Source organism: Argentina silus (genome assembly GCF_951799395.1).
Source record: "Argentina silus genome assembly, chromosome: 7".
Classification (NCBI taxonomy): domain Eukaryota; kingdom Metazoa; phylum Chordata; class Actinopteri; order Argentiniformes; family Argentinidae; genus Argentina; species Argentina silus.
The window spans coordinates 7,454,388-7,473,038 of NC_139661.1; the positions used below are offsets into that span (position 1 = coordinate 7,454,388).

Consider the following 18,651-nt stretch of genomic DNA (forward strand, 5'->3'; position numbering starts at 1 on the left):
AATAATAACATGTGGACTGTATTTTTGGGTGGACTGCCCCTTTTACATTAAAAATTCAAGATCCATCCAGCATCTGCAAGGAGCAGGGACAGGACCGAGGCTTGCTGTGCTGTGGGAGAGACCAGAAAGCCAGTTGTGCCAGCCCCTGGTCAGAATCACACAGATTCGCATTCCACTCTAACGGGATATCACCCCAAGTCCCCCTGAGGAGATTAGTACTGCGGCTGAATGTTAACTCCTTCAGTTCACAACTATCGCTCCTCTCCTCTCCTCTCCTCTCCTCTCCTCTCCTCTCCTCTCCCCTCCTCTCCTCTCCTCTCCTCTCCTCTCCTCTCCCCTCCTCTCCTCTCCTCTCCTCTCCTCTCCTCTCCCCTCCTCTCCTCTCCTCTCCTCTCCTCTCCTCTCCTCTCCTCTCCTCTCCCCTCCTCTCCTCTCCCCTCCTCTGACACCCCACTGTTCTGCCCTCTCTCTCCAACCTCACAGGAACCCTATCCACTCTCACCTCATTTTCTGTCCTCAAATTGTAATCTATCACCCCCCTCCACTCCACCATAACACTGTCCCCAACCATCCCTCTCTCCCCACTAGTCTCAACCTCCACCGTGTTCACACTCCTCTCTCGCCCCTCTCTCTCCCCTCTTCACACTGATGTTCCCTACCCTGTTATAGCTCTATGGAGTAGAGAGAGACTGTGATAGACTCTATCATTCTGCTCTGACCTCCTATACCCTCACTGCTTTAGTCTGTCTACCCAAATCTGTCTTCCTCTTGTCATTTTCGTCTAAATTATGTGTACTCTAAAAGCCCTCTTCTCTTTATCTCGACTCCCTCATTCTTTATTCTGTCAATCAAGCTTTTTTCAATGTCCTTTCCCTTCTTTATCCGGCAACACCAAAGGAGTGAGATTTGCACCCATGCTCTGAGCATTCATTTTCCTAAAGAATTGGACTATTTTGGAGTAAAAAAAAAAAAAACATGATTAAAAAACGGCACAAAAAAATTGATTAAAAAATTCGCCACAAGAGGATCCTCTGGGGCACAAAACTAAAATGTCAAAAGGGTACATCTTCAGTACATTTCTTGAAATTGTGATGCTATGATGTGGAAAAACTCTTAAACTAAAGACACACGCTCTCCTGCTTTCTTCTCCCGTCTTTGGTAGAGCTTTGGATGCACCCCCCCCCCTCCCCCTCCTCCCCGCACCACCCCACACCACCACTGTTAGATCTGTGCCCCCCCCCCCACCACCACCACCACCACCCCCCATCCTACCTCTGGCTCTCTCCATAAGGGAGGCCTGCTTCCGATGCTGACCACTACAGACTTGAACTCTGGCCGTCAAACAATTAACCGCTTCCTCTGTGGTGGCAGTAAAGCTGAGACAGAGCATGGCAAGCAGCAGCAGCCCTTTCCTCACACTGACTACCATACTGTTTCAATACAGGGAAAGTTGTGCGTCCTTGAGGTCCAACTTTACACCTTCAAACGCCGGGAAAAGTCACGCTAATTGATGGTGGATCTGATTAAAATGAGCGGATAATGAGAAACTTACTAGAAAGAGTGTGAGGGAATCGATGTTCAAGCTAAACTTCTAACCTTTCAGTCGGAGGGCGAACTGCTTTGATGTTCCTCGTTCTTTTCATCAGCTCCGTTTTGGTTATGAAAAAGCCATTTATTTCGAGTACAAAGGGGAAGCTCACATTTGTAATTTGTCTCCTCTTCAGGAACAAAATGGTCATCAGAAAAACGTTTTTCCCTTGAACTGAGCAAAAGAGAGATATAAATAAAACTGAAAATGAAAGGTGAGGGGCAGAGAGTAGTGCTGCCAATCTACCAAGCAAGGACACACAGTACCACTCTGCCTGCAGTCTTCAACCCAAGCTAACCTCTCTGTGATCACACCCTCTTCAGGCATAGATATTCTCTCCTTGTTAGAGAGGCAGTGGGGACTGGGCGATGGAGATGGAGGGGAGGGGGGGGGGGGGGGGGGCAGGGAGGAGGGCAGGGGGTACAGGGTGGAAATAAAGGTCGAAATCCTTGACTGTGAAAACTGTCATAGCGGGGGACATATGCAGAGCCTGTTTGCCTAATAACCTGAGTCTTGTCAAATGTGAATGCGAAGTCCTCTGGAGCATATAATTTAACACCCCTGTGCCAGGGGAGATGAGTGAGAATTGAAGCGAGTACACCTTGACAAAGGCTATCCTCCTGGTCTCACACCAGCAGAGCAGTGCCATGCAGGGGGGGCTGCCTCTAAGCAGCCTGGGGTGGCAGTAGCAAAGCAGCCAGCCCAAACGAGTCAACAACACACACACGTTCACATGCATACAAAATCACCCACCTACAATCACTCTTACCCTTATAATACACAAACCCACTCAACAGTACAACACACACCCACACACCCACACACACACACACACACACATACACACACGCACACACGCACACACACACATACACATTTTCTCTCTCTCTCTCTCTCTCTCTCTCTCTCTCTCTCTCTCTCTCATTCATCAACCTAGCAAATAGCACCCAAGTAGCACCCTCAACTCATCTATCCACAAACACCTTACCACAAACGCTGTTCATTCTCATTTACTCTTTGCTGGGAAAAGTACATTATAGAGATCATGCTGTGAGAGCTTTTAGTGGAGTTGAAAAATGCGTCCACACACAAGCTTAGTGATGAGTTTTTTTCCCCTTGATCTTGAGCACATTGAAGACGGCAAAACTATTGCCTCTTTACAGAAGCTATGATAGACAGACATGCATTGTCTCTTTGGAATAGACTTCTGCTTGGGCCATGGATTGAAAAACAAGAGGAGTGATTTCTTTTGTCCCCCTGCTCTTCTTTCTCTCCCCGTGGCCCTTGTATGAGCCCTGGCTCTGCCTGTCCAGCATCTGCTAGGCGGATTAGCCCCCAGAAGACGAAGGCTGCATTATGTCCTGAAGAGGCTTTACTGTAAGGTTCACCACTAGTTCTCTCTCCTCCTTTTTACCCTCTTAATGTACCGCTTCACTGAAAAGAGGCTCCATCTTTGTTAACAGGGAAACTATGAACTCACAGGGAGTTAATCAGAGTCAGTACAAGCCTCTGCATTTACATGTGAATTGGCTGTGGCTGTATACCAGGCTTTTTTTTATGTCATTCACGCCCCTACGCCTCAGGCTTCTGGCCTCAAATACTTCCTGGCTCCATACAGGTATGCCATAGAAAAGCAATGGGAAAAAAATCTATTCCATATTGATAACTCTGTGCTCCCTCAAAAGGAGCATTTTTTGGTAAGATATTATGAAATATGCAGCAGCATTTGGAAAGAAACAGCTCAGGCTCTGAAGCAGTAGTAGCATTCTCAAACATGTGGATTTGTCTGGTTGAACAGATGTCTTACAGATATATTAAGTGTTCAGTAGCATGGTTTTTGCAGTGGGAGCTGTGAATTTGTTGAACCAGAGCCTTATAGTATGACCTTACTGGAAGACTTGTTTGTTTATTCGACATCATTTTATTTCTTAGAAGAGTTACAGGATAGGGGTGGGTGGGGGGAGGGTTCAGGGAGAGAGTAAAGCTGATGTGGAAATGTAGACTTAGTAGGATTTACCCATTTGAGAAAAGACCTTTTCACTTGTTTTGTTGGTTTATCCCCTAAACCCTGTCTCACCCCCCTGCCTAAAAGCTTTTGACATCTTCATCTCGTTCACAGTGGGCAGGCTTTGTTTGCTCTGCTTGGAAAAGCGGATGGGGCTTGGCCCTCCCCGCTCTGTGGCACAAGCGGAGGACTTTGCCATGGCGAAGGGGGCTTTCTCTTTTCCCTCCCCCCTCCTTTTCCACATAACCACAATATGGTCATTGTCTGGCAGTGAATAATGTGGCCACTCGGGCAGCATAGGCTGCTCCTCGGGCTTTGACTGTGAACCAGCTCTTTTCTTCAGAGTGAAAGGACTCTAATCCATGTAAATATAGGACTCAGTACAGCTTTACCGCGGAGGGGAGAGAGAGAGGAGGAATGGAGGGGAGGGTCAGCAATTTAACCTTTGACCCAACAAATAAGAGGCATGTAAGTTCTAGAATTGCTCTCCAAAGAGGGGCTCCTGTGGCGGATTCGGGTTCTTTTGTGTCCCCGCTGTTTGGGGGCTGACTGACAGGGGCCATGATGGGAGCACGGAGCAATGTAGAAGCAGTGGACCCCTGATACTAACATTATACTAAGACAAGAAAGAATTCAAATGGGTGAATGTGTTCTGTGCTTGTGTGGATGTTTTGCATTTACACGACAGTTCTCCATCAGCATACAGTTCTCTCTCAATCATCATCAATCAGTGAGGTGGATGACAGGTTCAAAGTACGTACCAGTAGCTTATGTTGTTATCTTCAATCTAATGCAAAATCCGGTTGAACAGCATAAACCAGGAACCATGGAATACAAGTCCCATGGTTGCTCAGAAATCCGCTGACGGATTGGGTATCAGCCTTTGGTCAGAGAGTCAGTGGAAGGCCTTCACTGAAGTTCTTCTACTGAGAGATTATTCAATGGTTCTTTGAACACAGAGACCAAAAAGAAAGTTAGAGCCATGCTCTGGAGGCAATGCAAGTGCACATCTAATAGTGATTGAAACGAAACCCTACTCTCTCTGAATGCTATAACACAGTAAACCCTAATGTTTGTCCGTCCATCAGTCAATTTGGAGCTCCCTGTTGGCCTCTCCAACATGCAATTTTGAGCTCCCTGAACATAGTAATAAAACCGCATTGGCAGAAATCCCTCTGAAGATGAAATGTTGTGTTGTCTTTGAAAATGGAGTAAAAAAAAAAAGAATAAAAAAAAAAGCCTGACTTTGAATGGTCTGATTGATTATACAGAGATGTTGGACAAGACGTAATAAGGCATCACAGTTTGAACTGACAGAGTGCATTGGTCCTATTACATGGTGTTCAGACTGAGAGGCTGCACTGGGTCTAATACTGTACTGAAAGAGATGGGTGTCCTGCCAGGACTTAGGTACTGTGTCTGAATGACCTGATGTAACCCAGGCCCAGTGTTTTTCATAGCTTCCTTCCTGTGTTGAGCTCCTTTATGGTTTCCTCCTGTACCCTGTCTCACTGCTGCCCGATAACCATGTGTTTGTATGGGTCATTAACAGTGAGGGACAGGAGAGCACATTTGTTTGTTATTGAATACTTCCCTTGTAGTCACACACACACACACACACACACACACACACACACACACGCACACACACACACACACACACACACACACACACACACACACACACACACACACACACACACACAGACACAAAGACACATACAAACACATGTATTTCCACCTCTATGAATATTCCATTAAGGGCTTATCAATATAGACATGATCAAAGCAGAAAGGGAGGAATACTAACTTACTAATCCCCACACATCTCCCACTGCCATAGTACAATATACAAGTTTGTGTTGCTGTACTGTATGTTAGGATTTGGATCAAAGTGACAACATATGAACTCTCCTTGTAAAATGCGGATGCCTTGTCGACTTGTGGTGTGTGTGTGTGTGTGTGTGTGTGTGTGTGTGTGTGTGTGTGTGTGTGTGTGTGTGTACCTTGATTAGGTTATACTTTCCCTTTCATGTGTTTTAGTCTCCTCTGCTTTGTTCCCTTTCTTAATTACAGTAGTGTTCTCCTCTGAGAGCATGTAACCCCCCTTCCTACTTCTAGCAGCATCCCATTAGCTGTGGACCCAAGCCGTCTCTTCTGTATACCTTTATGCGGAATACAATTAAAATAGAGGGAGATCAAAAAGATGCCAAAGCCTTACTAGGATGATGTTTTTCAGAAAATGCAGATTGTGTTATTGATGGCTGCCCATTTGGAAATCATTATGAGACAAGAAGTAATGAGTGAAGCTGCCTCAGCATTTAGTCCGTCCCCCCCTCCCCCCCCCCCCCCTCCTCCTCCTCCTCCTCCTCCCATGGCATCATGTTTTCTCAGTCAAGTGTCAAAGTTAGTTTGGTGTGCTAGAATCATCTAAAAGTGCACCCAGAACCAACTCCATATTTAATGTTTTTTGTGTGTAAGGTGTTTTCGGGTAATTGTGAATTACTGTCATTGCTATGTAAATGAGTACAGTATATCACTACATTGATACAATGTTGTTTCAAGAGTAATTACAGTGTTACTACACATGCATTAGAGCAACAGTTAATGGAAGACCACTACAATGCTCAAATATAGTCATGGACAGTCTAAATATGGGATTAAAGTTTGATTACTCATTTGATGATAATTGTTATTATTAGTAGTAGTAGTATTATTGTTGTTGTTGTTATATATATGTATATTATTATTAGTAGTAGTAGTAGTAGTAGTAGTAGTTGTAGTAGTAGTAATAGTAGTATTATTTCCGTTGTTATCATTATTACTATTATTATGTCATCATTAGTGGTATTATCATAATTTGTTCATTCTGTTGGAATTCATAAATTGTTTCAATATGTAGTTTCTGCATTCATGAAAACAAAATATGGATTATCCTATTAATAACTATGACTATAATGTATGGCCATTCTGAAAGGCTGCCAAATGCATGAGAGAACCAAACTGATGGGGGAAAACATCAAATTGGGAGGGATTGGGCTAAAATCATTTGTACTTTCCACCATCACGTCCCATACTGCCCCCACTATCTCTCTCTCTCTCTCTCTCTCTCTCTCTCTCTCTCTCTCTCTCTCTCTCTCTCTCTCACACACACACACACACAGACACACGCGCACAGACACACGCGCACACACACACACACACACACACACACACACACACGCACGCCAGTTTTTACAGATTAGTTATATGCGAGTATTCGGAACCAACAAAAAGATAGAGCTCACGTTGATTTTGTTGATACCAATTGGTTTAATTTGCTGAGGGCATAAAAAGGCCCCTTAATTCACAGCGGACTACTAACGAGGTAACATGCTATAGCAGGCTCAAAATAGTGAAACGAAAGTCAGCATATTGTCTAAATAAGTCGGTCCATTTGAATTTCAGAAATGGAATGATCTCAAATTAATCCTCATAATTTTCGACGATTTCAGCATTCTGGACTGGCTAGACTATTCATGGCAGTTTCACCTCAATGGAGCAACCTACCGTTGGCAATTAGTCTATAGGCTTATAGGCCTTGATTGATACCTTCATGCAATTTTAAGCCAACATGCCAGTTGGAAAGGAGTCCATGTTTCACAATGGAGAGATCGGAGGAATATGAGACATTTCATTGCATTACACCATTGATATTGTTTGAGACGAAGTTATCACGTAATCCAATCCTACTTACAATTCCTACAATATTGGAATTAGGAGTTGGTTGTGAGTGATGCTATAGCATGTGTATTTTATTGCTGCATGGCACGAATCCACTACTGGGCTGGCCCATACAAATAGGAAAGCGTAGGTGGATTGATGTCAATTTTGATGATGGCTTGAAATAATTGACACTGGGGGATAGCCTACGTACAAGATCGCGATGCTCTGAAACATTGGTTCCTATAGTCCACGAAAGTAGCTTAACCTTATTGACATCAGCAAATACAGATCAGAGGAAAGATATGGGAACAACTCAAGTTTAATAGAAAGCAACAGTGAAAATATTTTCATTTTAATTGTCATTTTAGATGCTGCTCAGCACGTGCAGGGAACAGTTGGGACAGAGCCGAAATCAAGTGTTGTTTAATAAAAAGAGGTGCTCTAAAAAATAAACCACCTTGTTTTCTTTTTTCAATCTTAGCAGATCCTTGCAATATCATATTTCATACACGCCCGCAGACATGCCCGGTGCCACAATGTTTAATGTATAAGCCAGCATTATACCAGACAGAGAACGCAGATGATAAATATGCATGTATTCAATTAAGGGTATTACACAGGGGTTGATTTGCATAAGGATTTAGGAGCTTAACATGTCTCTTCATATTTGTGCTATAAAACTTTAAAATACACGCAGGGTTTTCGTGCTAGGGAGGAACAGGTATTTTTCAAATCCCCACCACCACCACCACCACAACAACAAGCGGTGTCCTCCTGTAGGCCTACTGCTGTAGGTCTATTGCTACAACTACTAACAAGAATGAATACATAAGGATAAGAAATCATTTTAGTACCAGCCTATATCAGGCAAATAGGTTACTAATGATAATTATCCTGTATAAGTATACTTTATCATAATAACATTAGACTTTTATCATACTAACATTATCATTATTGTGATTATATTGTCGTTTTTATTGTTGTCGATTTGCTGTTTTAAACGTTGTGTCAAGTGTAGAAAATTGTAGGCTTAATCTCGTTTTCCCCAAAGATAACATTCGTTTAAAGAGTCAGGAGTTGAATATGATATCTATTGGTTGACAGAGAGATCTGCAACCCAAGAGAGATCTACGTATTGTAAACTGATTTCAAGACTCTCTTGCACAAATTATCAACCAAATATGCGAGAATTATTATTTCCCACTGATGAAAATAATATTAAGAGCTGGTAAAGATTCGAGGTTTAATCTTTCCAAACTGAAAACAACTTGGCATCTTCATTCCCTATTTTTCTATTGATGAAGATTGTTTTGCTCGAAAACGTGTTGGGTATCAATGTGAATACAGGCCTATACTGCCTCAAATGTGGTACAAGAAAAAAATCCGACGGACGTGATGTAATTTTCTCACACAAATCGGAGGTATTTTCTGTCGTCCATTCTTCTCCTCAACAAGGCATGTCCTCTGATGACGAAGTCCATACTCCCCTCCCAATTAAGATCAGAGAGCTAATTATGAGCGGATCCAGAGAAGGGGCTTATGGCCAGGGACAGGAGCGTCACCACGCAACACTGATTCGAAAACGGAGGAGGTCTAGACGGGAGTCCCATTGAAATAATTCATTAAAATAATTCATTTGGAAGTGAATGTCGTGTGGAATTCTGTCCATATTTATATCACGAACTCAAGGTCAATTTGAGAAAAATAGGTTGACATGAGTTATTTAAATATTATTATATTAGTAATAAGACAACAGCATCTCAACTGTATTGTTTGGAACTGTTGTCGTTGCTTTTATCCATCTGAAATAAATCATTGATTCCAATGTTATCAATAGGCTATAGACATAATTAATGCAGACGTGCAGAATTATGCTCCTCAAAATGCTTATCAAAATAATATTGCGTGTTGTCTTAATGTGTTTACAATACAACTCATGTGGAATCACAATATAAATACAAGGCCTATGATAATGATAATCCAAATAGATTTGTAATGGACACCCTTAAACTTTAAATTCCTGAAAATGTTTGTACACGCTAACACCATCTGGGAGATTATGGACACGTCAACTTTCTATCATGGCAAAACGAAGGATAATTTTAAGTACAATAATTATGTAAATGTTGTTCAGTTAAGATAATTAAGTTGTTTAGAACGATTAAACAAATCGAAAACAAGATCTGCATAAATTGCAACAATGCAACTGTGGACTATAAATCAATTCTATCCACACGTTCGCACCTTCCCTTATGCTCAATACACTTTTTATTTTACAACAAGATAAGGAAACACCACCGTGAACTTTTCATCAACTTATTGATTCCTTCTTTCTTTTTTAATATGAACTGGGAACGCATTTGTCCTCTGGACCTTCAACCTGCTGACGTTTTGTGACATCATGTGACTGGGATTCCTATTTCTGTGAGGCGCTGAGATGGGACTCGCTGAGTAGGTATTAATGACTTATTGTCAGCATATTGCACAGCCAGGTGTCTGTTTGCGTCTGCTGAGACTTAGTTTCTTCACACAAGCACTGAGTTCCTTTGATGGAATACAGACAGTCGTAGTAAAGCTACTATTGTCATGCCCTCAAACGATTGGTCGGTCCAAAATAACCTAATGCGCAATGGATTATAGGGCTGTTCAACGTTTAATGTTACAAAGGCCTATGTTAGAAATGACAACTGTTTGACTTTTAAAACTACACATTGCAAAATGCCTAAAAAATGCATGCTACAGGCCTATACAGATGACAGACAGACAGATAGAGAGATGAGAGAGGGAGAGAAAGAAAGAGAGAGAGGAGAGAGAGAGAGAAAGAGAGAGAGAGAGAGAGAGAGAGAGAGAGAGAGAGAGAGAGAGAGAGAGAGAGAGAGAGAGAGAGAGAGAGAGAAAGAAACCCGTTCTCCACAAAAAAGTATTTGAAAGCTTCATCAATATCAAAAACAACGTTAAAATCTCCTCTTTCTTTTTCTTCTGCTTCATTTTCTTCTTTGGCTCTACTTAATATTTTTTTTTTTTTTTTTAAATCTTGTAGAAAGCAGCCACAAAACGATGAGTCCAAACAGCAAACAGTCTCTGATAACCAACGAAAGAATGGACTAAATACCTCTCCGGCAGCAGTAGAATAAGAATTCGGTGATGTTGAACAACCAATGAACATAAATCGTGGGATGTGACGTAAGGGTCCCTGTAGAAAAGGCGCGGAGTGTTTCGCAGGGCCAGAAAGGATGGAACAGTGATAGGGCTGCTCGACTCTTGCCTTAACTGAATGTATAGTCAACTCCTCCTCCTCGATTACTCACATGCAGCTTTCTTGGCAACGGGGAAAAAGTGCTAAGGAAAACAGCTTATCTCAGACCTCCGACAGGATCTAAATGCACAGGCTACATGTGTTTTTATTTACCAACGACGAGTTCTAGCTTTTGTTTTTCTTAAAAAGTGCACATAGATTTACATCGATATCATCATCAAACGCTGCTGCAACAACAACTTGGACACTTTTAGTTCCACGAAAAACCTGACAAGGACGCAGCTACAGAGAGATGCACGCGCCTACTATCTCTCAGACGCTGTTGTGATCTTGATTTTTTTATCGATTCGTTTGGACATCAATTTTGGTGTTACAGTGATTTTATAGAAGTGGTGGCAGTGTCAATTGCCAGCGTTACTAAAGGTCTGCAAAGGAGAGAAAAAACAACATTAACTAATTCCCTGCAAAATGTTTTAATGTAAATACTCCTGAAGAAATAGGAGGGACCGGTACCAGACCCATGCAGCGGGGGCTTCGATAGTTGGTATGTTTTTAATGGTCTCCCTAGAAATTATTTGGGCAATGGGATTTCTGACATGATAATAAATAATTGCATTCATATTCAGCATAAAATACATTCACATTAATAAAAGACGGATTCTGTCACTTTAATTGATAAATTATTATGAGAGAGATGCAGAGATTCGGATGATGATTTCCATTGCCAGATGATGCGTAGTGTGGAGAACACGTGTCCATTTTTGCCTCATATTTTTTTTCTGATCTGGAATTCTAACTTGTCACACCAAGAAGGGAAAATCTGACTGCCAATGCACGGGCTAGGTTTGCGTCTTATGGAAATCTTGGGTTGCAGATCTGAAGAAAACACGTATAACATCCTCCCTTCTGCGGCTACGATGCTTTTCCACGGCCTCCCTGGAGGCGACATGCATGGTGTTGTGGAAGAAATGGACCGGAGAGGAAAGAGCGAGTCAGCAGCTATCAGTTCGGCAATAGATATGGGGGAATCTGATATGGTAAGCGAACAATGTCTTATTAGGGCGTTTGGCAATGTTTTATGCAAATAGGCCTATTAGCAACTCTTCAAAGTGCATGCAAAAAAGTAGTTTAAGAAGTAGGCCTACTGTCATCATGAACCATTGAATATTAAATGCTCCTGCCGTATACAGGATTCTAATTAAAACTTTTAAAGATGAGATTCAATTCAGTTTCCAGAAGTAGGCCTAATATAGATGTATATTAAACATTTATAAACCCCGGTCATAAACCAAATTAGGTTACTAAAAAACAGTTTGGAGTAAAATGTCTGTAGCCTACTCAACGCCTATATGTTATTAATGTGTAGCAAATGTCGAAAAAGTATTGATTCAGGTTTGGTTATGCTGTGGATTTAAAGGCCCAGACATTCTACATCTGCACCTTTACAGCTGTAGCATACATCAACTCCCTTCTTTTGTTGAGTAAATTCGTTTAGGGCCTTTATGTTATTTAACAGAATAATCCATGGGTATTAGGGCATTTGTTCAAGTAATAAGCTTATAAGGTAAAATATAGGCCAGTGCAAATCACAAACACTATGTTTTAATGAAATTAGTGACTTGACTTAAAGGACAAATGATTTGTATTTTCTTGGTGTGACAAGTTATTAAACATTATATATTAGAGACAATGATATTCCAATAAATTATGACAGTAATAGAAGCCTAATATCCACTCACTTATACCTCAGTGAGGGAGTGCAAGATTTGTTTATTATTTCTTACATCTGACAGGTTATTTCAATTATTTCAATTATTTTCTTTGTATTGATGTATAATCAATGATATACATTGCATTAATTCTAGCAATAATGTTAGACCCAAATTGTTGAGAGGAAAGAAAATTAGAAATATATGATAAATAAGGCTGTGTGTGTGTGTGTGTGTGTGTGTGTGTGTGTGTGTGTGTGTGTGTGTGTGTGTGTGTGTGTGTGTGTGTGTGTGTGTGTGTGTGTGTGTGTGTGTTGATCTGATTTTGATTTCACTATGCCGTTTTTTACGCCGTTTTATTTCGAAGGTAACATTAACCAGTTGTTTATGAAGGTTTCACTTTTGTACACATGTTTATTCTCAAAAGTAACGGACCTGTTATTTTCTTACAGTATTTAGGGTTAATTGGACATAGAATTTAGTGTGGGCCTAACCTGTCAAATGCTAACTTACCATGTCTCATTGTACGCATAGGCTACGCTTAGTTGTTAGTTTAATGCCCCCAGTCAGATATCACATGTCAAATATATGATTTAATAAATACTATCTACAAATGAAAGGTATACAGCATAGGACTATCGAAAATGATCATATTTTGGAGCGTAGAAGATACAGATAGACAATATTTCGATAGATTACATTTATGGGGCCTATAGATATTTTCGATAAAGGTTGTGGTGACAAAGGTTGTGGTGACATGTTCTTGTGTGTTCTAAATGTCTGTTTGGTTCCTTTGTAGAACATGTCCTGCATGAACAGTGATAGGGTGGCTCTATGCGCGGGCTGCGGTGGGAAGATCGCTGACCGCTACTACCTGCTTGCGGTGGACAAACAGTGGCACATGCGTTGTCTTAAGTGCTGCGAGTGCAAGCTCAACCTGGAGTCTGAGCTCACCTGCTTCAGTAAAGACGGAAGTATCTACTGCAAGGAAGATTACTACAGGTAACTCAATCAAACCCTCCAAAATGATGGCTAAGCTCAATGTATAATAACGCAATTATAAATAGCCAAGACAATTGTTGTCCCAGAAACGAAAAAGAGAATGTCCCATAATCTATGAAATAATCATGAATTAGGCCTATCCATTTTAGTAAAACAACCACAATCGAGGCCTACTGCATAGCCAAGCATCGCTAAAACACCATGTGTGACCTTTAATTATAGCCTGCAAAAACTTCACTTCCCCAAAAGCATGCTTCTGTTTCACAACAGGCCGTGAGCTGCACAATTTTCACAACTAAGCGGCTTAGGTAATGAACCTATGATCAATGTAACTCACGCATTGACCGGGTTCTGTCCTCTTCGCAGAAGGTTTTCGGTCCAGAGATGCGCCCGATGCCACCTCGGGATCTCGGCCTCAGAGATGGTCATGCGAGCTCGGGACTTGGTGTACCACTTGAACTGTTTCACTTGCACAACCTGCAACAAGATGCTCACGACTGGGGACCACTTTGGCATGAAAGACAGTTTGGTGTACTGTCGGCTGCACTTTGAAACTCTAATACAAGGGGAATATCAGACACATTACAATCATGCGGATGTAGCCTCTCACAAAGGACTGGGAACAGCCAACACACTGGGACTATCATACTTCAACGGCGTGGGGACGGTGCAGAAAGGGCGCCCCAGGAAAAGGAAAAGCCCCGGACCAGGAGGAGACTTGGCAGCCTACAATGCAGGTAAGACTGCGGCGATAACCTTCTGAATTAATATTAAGATGTCATATTTATGAGAATGGTCATTCCTCTGAATGAAGTAACGTTTTCAAAAAACAAATGGCAGAAAACACCATAATAGGCCTACATGTGTAAAATGCACTGCAAGGCTCCATAACGTGGCATCGCATATTTTCGAGTCTTGTGTATGTGTGTGTGTGTGTGTGTGTGTGTGTGTGTGTGTGTGTGTGTGTATGGGATGTACAATATCAATAATTTACTTTAATTTTAAGATAAGCCCTAAACTATGATATTGTGCTGACGATGTATGCCTGCCCTGACTTCGGCCTATAAACATAAAATACCTCAGACAGACATTTTTCTCATTCGAATAAGATGAAAATGATCAAAGTGCTTTAACATTTGAAATAACCTATAATTATCATGCATTGATTTTTTGTATTTAACAATTTCACCAACCTCGTTCATGGCTGAAAAACTGTATTATTCGTAAAGTTCCATTTTCCCACCCTAAAAATTGCTTTTAGAAAATGCCATAGATAAACGTAAGTGTTGTGACATTTCATTCATATTTTTTTTAAATGTATTGTTCTGCATAGAAATAGGCCACATTATTTTGCCCTTGACAAAATTATATACAAGCCATTCAACATCATAACACATGGAAACAATCGAAACTATCGACTGCATGCAATATTTCATACATTTTCTCATAATTTCTCCCTATGAAATACTACTGTGCTTGAGGTGGTTGAACTGCGCTGAGACTGCGTTGATTGACATATCACATCGGCACGCTGATGATGAACTATGTTGATGAAAGCAATAGCTTATAACCAACTTATTTACGGCGAGAAGCAAAGTTTCAATGCGACCACTGTATTACTGTGGGCCTAAACAACGACACATTATCTCAATAGGAATAAAAATAAAATCCTTCTGTTAATTTCATTAATTTTGAATCCCTGTCTTTCACAGATTAACGCGGATCAGGTATAAAAAAATCCCTCCCTAAAGCTCGTCAAATGAGTGTTACAGGAGAAAGTTCTATCAGTTCCTCCTCCTGTCCTCTTTGAGAAAAAAAATGTTTTTGAAGTTCCGGCTTTCGCCTTAGCCATTTTCCACTTGTCAGCCTCAATAGACGTCTAAAGTTCTCCTGCTCGCCCCTTTGCGCACTCGGGGGCCTGTTGGACTGGGACGAGGCCAAAGTGGATGTGTAGGCCTACTACAAGAGATCAACGAGACTTGACGAGTTATTTAGTAGGGATTGTGGTCGAACAGCAGCAATCGAATATATGATCAAGAAGTCCTTTTTAGCCTAATTATCTCTTATTGGGTCGAAGTCTAAGAAACGCAATCTTTTGTTAATTGGATGCTTTCAGTTGCGCAAGCGTTCATAATCATTTCAGAAATACACTCAATCAAGCTATTACAAAAAGGTCAAACTATTGCGTTAATATCCATATAATGACTGAAATGTACTATTTAACGAGGCTATATATAACAACACACGCTTCTAACAAGGCCTACTACCTTTATCAATAGTTAAAGTGTCATCATTGACTTGACCATGTCAACATATTCCACATGGTTCATTATATGATTGACCCAGTAATAGTTTCCTCCAGTAAGCCAAAGCAGACAAAGTAACATTTCTCCCCACTCTTGGTACAAGGGGAAGTGAGTCGGGCCGCTACTGCCCTCTACTGTTTACCGACTAAGATAATGCATCATGGACACCAACACGTATGACAAAGCCTCACAGCAGGTTAAAAGTATGAGATAGTAACATGTTGACTCAAGTCTTGCCTGGAAAAGTCAGCTAACATCCTTTGTAAAAAGAAATCGACAGGTCTATCTGAAGTCTGAATGGGCATGTGCAGAAATATTGTAGAAATAGTTTCTAAATGAGATTTCACAAATGAATGGCGAATAGTGACAACATGTTTTCTGTGTGCCTGGTATTTGTATAGGATAGGTAAATTAGTAAGTGAAGTTGTGTAGTAAGTGTTATTCTGAGAAATTTGAATAGCTAATATTTATCTTGGAGAATTAAACATCTCAGAACTGTTATGCATAGATAGCAACACGTAGACATTTGCCAAGAAATTTCTGTCTGGGAAATATGTGTCATAGCTATTCTTGTAATCCACGATTTGATGATCTATTGCCTAATGACAGTAAATAAGACAACTACAAAATTGTAGCCAACTATGGGGGCCAATAACACCAAAAATATAATGATGAGGATAATGATGATGATGATGATGATGACGCTGCCTAATAAATATTATCATCATTATTATGTTATTACATAGTATGTTATTACATAGTATTTCACTGTTATTACATTATTGTTGCTGCAACGCAAATAATCTGTTACCCAACGACAAATGCCTTTTTCCTATTTGTCGATTAAAAATATAATGTTTCAGAACGTAAAACCTCGGCTTAAAAAAAACACAACTTGAGCTGTAGCTTTAAGTGATTGCACACACTTATATTGGTCAGTCTCTGTCACAATCACACTAAGTGAGTGAAATTCTCATGTCATGCAAAGCATGTCAATGTCACGGCACTCTTTTGGTACTGGCCAATAATATTGCAATACAGCAGCAGTACAACAGTTCGCTCCCCCTCTACCGCCCAGATTACAACAACAACTGAATTTAAACGAATGACAATATAGTGTCATTTGATTGATGTTAACTTGGTGGAAATAAAATGGCATGTCATTTGTAGTCTTTATTCAGCTGCCGAAAAAAATCGTTTTATGTGTATTTTTGGAGATGTTATAAACATTCATATTTACTTAAACTTTTACTTACCCAAGACATATATATATATATATATGTGTATATAACATATATATATATATATATATATAACCTATGAATCATTCACTAACAAACAAAATCAGATTTATAATTATGATTCTTGGAAAGCGTAAAGGTGGTGTGAGACACTTTTCCTGGTCAGTAAGGAGGCCATGTTTGATTTTCAACTCACTTTTCTAAGTTTTCCAACTTAGGATGCTGCTTGTCCTGTTCATTCATTTAAATAAATAAAAACTACAACTGACCCCTACAGGAACTATCCTCAACCACCAAGTTCATTATGAACAAATTTGACAACTTGGCATGAAAATATACTCAGATGTCCTTCTGGGGCTCATGTAAATCACAGGTTGCTGCTGATCATGTCTAACTTATATTTACATAGTCTAACAAGCAACTCTATGTGTGTGTGTGTGTGTGTGTGTGTGTGTGTGTGTGTGTGTGTGTGTGTGTGTGTGTGTGTGTGTGTGTGTGTGTGTCCTACAGCACTCAGCTGTAATGAGAATGACGGTGACTCGATGGACAGAGATTCTCAGTACAGTTCTAGCCAGAAAACCAAGCGTATGCGGACCTCCTTCAAACACCACCAGCTGAGAACCATGAAGTCCTACTTCGCTATCAACCACAACCCAGACGCCAAGGACCTGAAGCAGCTAGCCCAGAAGACTGGCCTGACCAAGCGGGTTTTACAGGTAATTGACAAATATATTAAAAAAAGAGAAAAAAACAAAAAAGTATTATTTTCTGGTGTATTATGATTGTAATAATAATGAGATACTGGAATCAAACGGAGTAACAAAGGAGGATTTTCTATCTCAATGTTCTGATAGGAATTGTGAGGACTGAGAATAAAAAAAAGAAATAAACTGCAGCTATCTACTGCTTATTATGGGAAGCGGGAAAGCACAAGACAGAGAGAGAGCTTGATTTCCACAAAGACGACAGCAAATTATCTGGGGGACTGAAGAAAAAAAAACGAGACAAAAAGGTTTCAGAACAAAAATTCTGTAAAAATCGCTCCGCTTTAATTAACGCTCCCAGAAAACAAAGCAATCATTTTGCTTTGATGCGTTATATTTTCCATGCCTAGTATTCCAGTTGAAACCTTCCCTCTGTCTTCCCCCCATGGTTCCATCACTAACAACTAACAGCCGGAACGATGTTGCCTTGCTGTGGTACACAGGTCTGGTTCCAGAATGCTCGGGCCAAATTCCGACGGAACCTTCTGCGTCAGGAGAATGGCACTGGCATGGACAAGACGTCGGAAGGCTCCACCCTGCAGGGGGGCACGCCCTCTGGGCCCGCCTCGGACATCTCCAACGCCTCCATGAGCCCGTCCAGCACCCCCACCACCCTGACGGACCTGACCAACCCCACCATGCCCACGGTCACCTCCGTGTTATCCTCTGTGTCTGGCAGCATGGACGTCCACGAGTGCAGGAGCCCCTCACAGACCACACTGACCAGCCTCTTCTGACGCCCCTCTCCCTCACAGACCACCCTGACCAGCCTCTTCTGACGCCCCTCTCCCTTACAGACCCCCCTGACCAGCCTCTTCTGACGCCCCTCTCCCTCACAGACCACCCTGACCAGCCCCCTTCCTTTAAAAAAAAAAAAAGCAACCTACCAGCCTCTCCCTGAACCTGACCCCCCGACTCTGTCCACACGGAACTGAAGCAGAGACCTATGACTGATAGAGACATTACATGGAATAGTAAATGAAAGGAAACAGACTCTTACTCTTACTCTGAGCCCATTTGAGACTATTTGCATAGTGAGGCTGCCAAGCCTTACAGAAGGAACAGTTGTTGTTAT

At 41.2% G+C, this 18,651-nt stretch overlaps 1 protein-coding gene across 1 annotated transcript; it reads left to right on the forward strand.

Annotated features, from left to right (window-relative positions):
* Nucleotides 1-11,384: 11,384 nt before the first annotated feature.
* Nucleotides 11,385-18,313, forward strand: lhx2b (LIM homeobox 2b; the record flags this gene model as incomplete). Its single annotated transcript, XM_083673106.1, has 5 exons — nt 11,385-11,591; nt 13,063-13,265; nt 13,632-14,002; nt 17,323-17,528; nt 18,020-18,313. 5 exons carry the CDS (start codon nt 11,385-11,387, stop codon nt 18,311-18,313), a joined length of 1,281 nt encoding a protein of 426 aa, XP_083529232.1.
* Nucleotides 18,314-18,651: the final 338 nt, after the last annotated feature.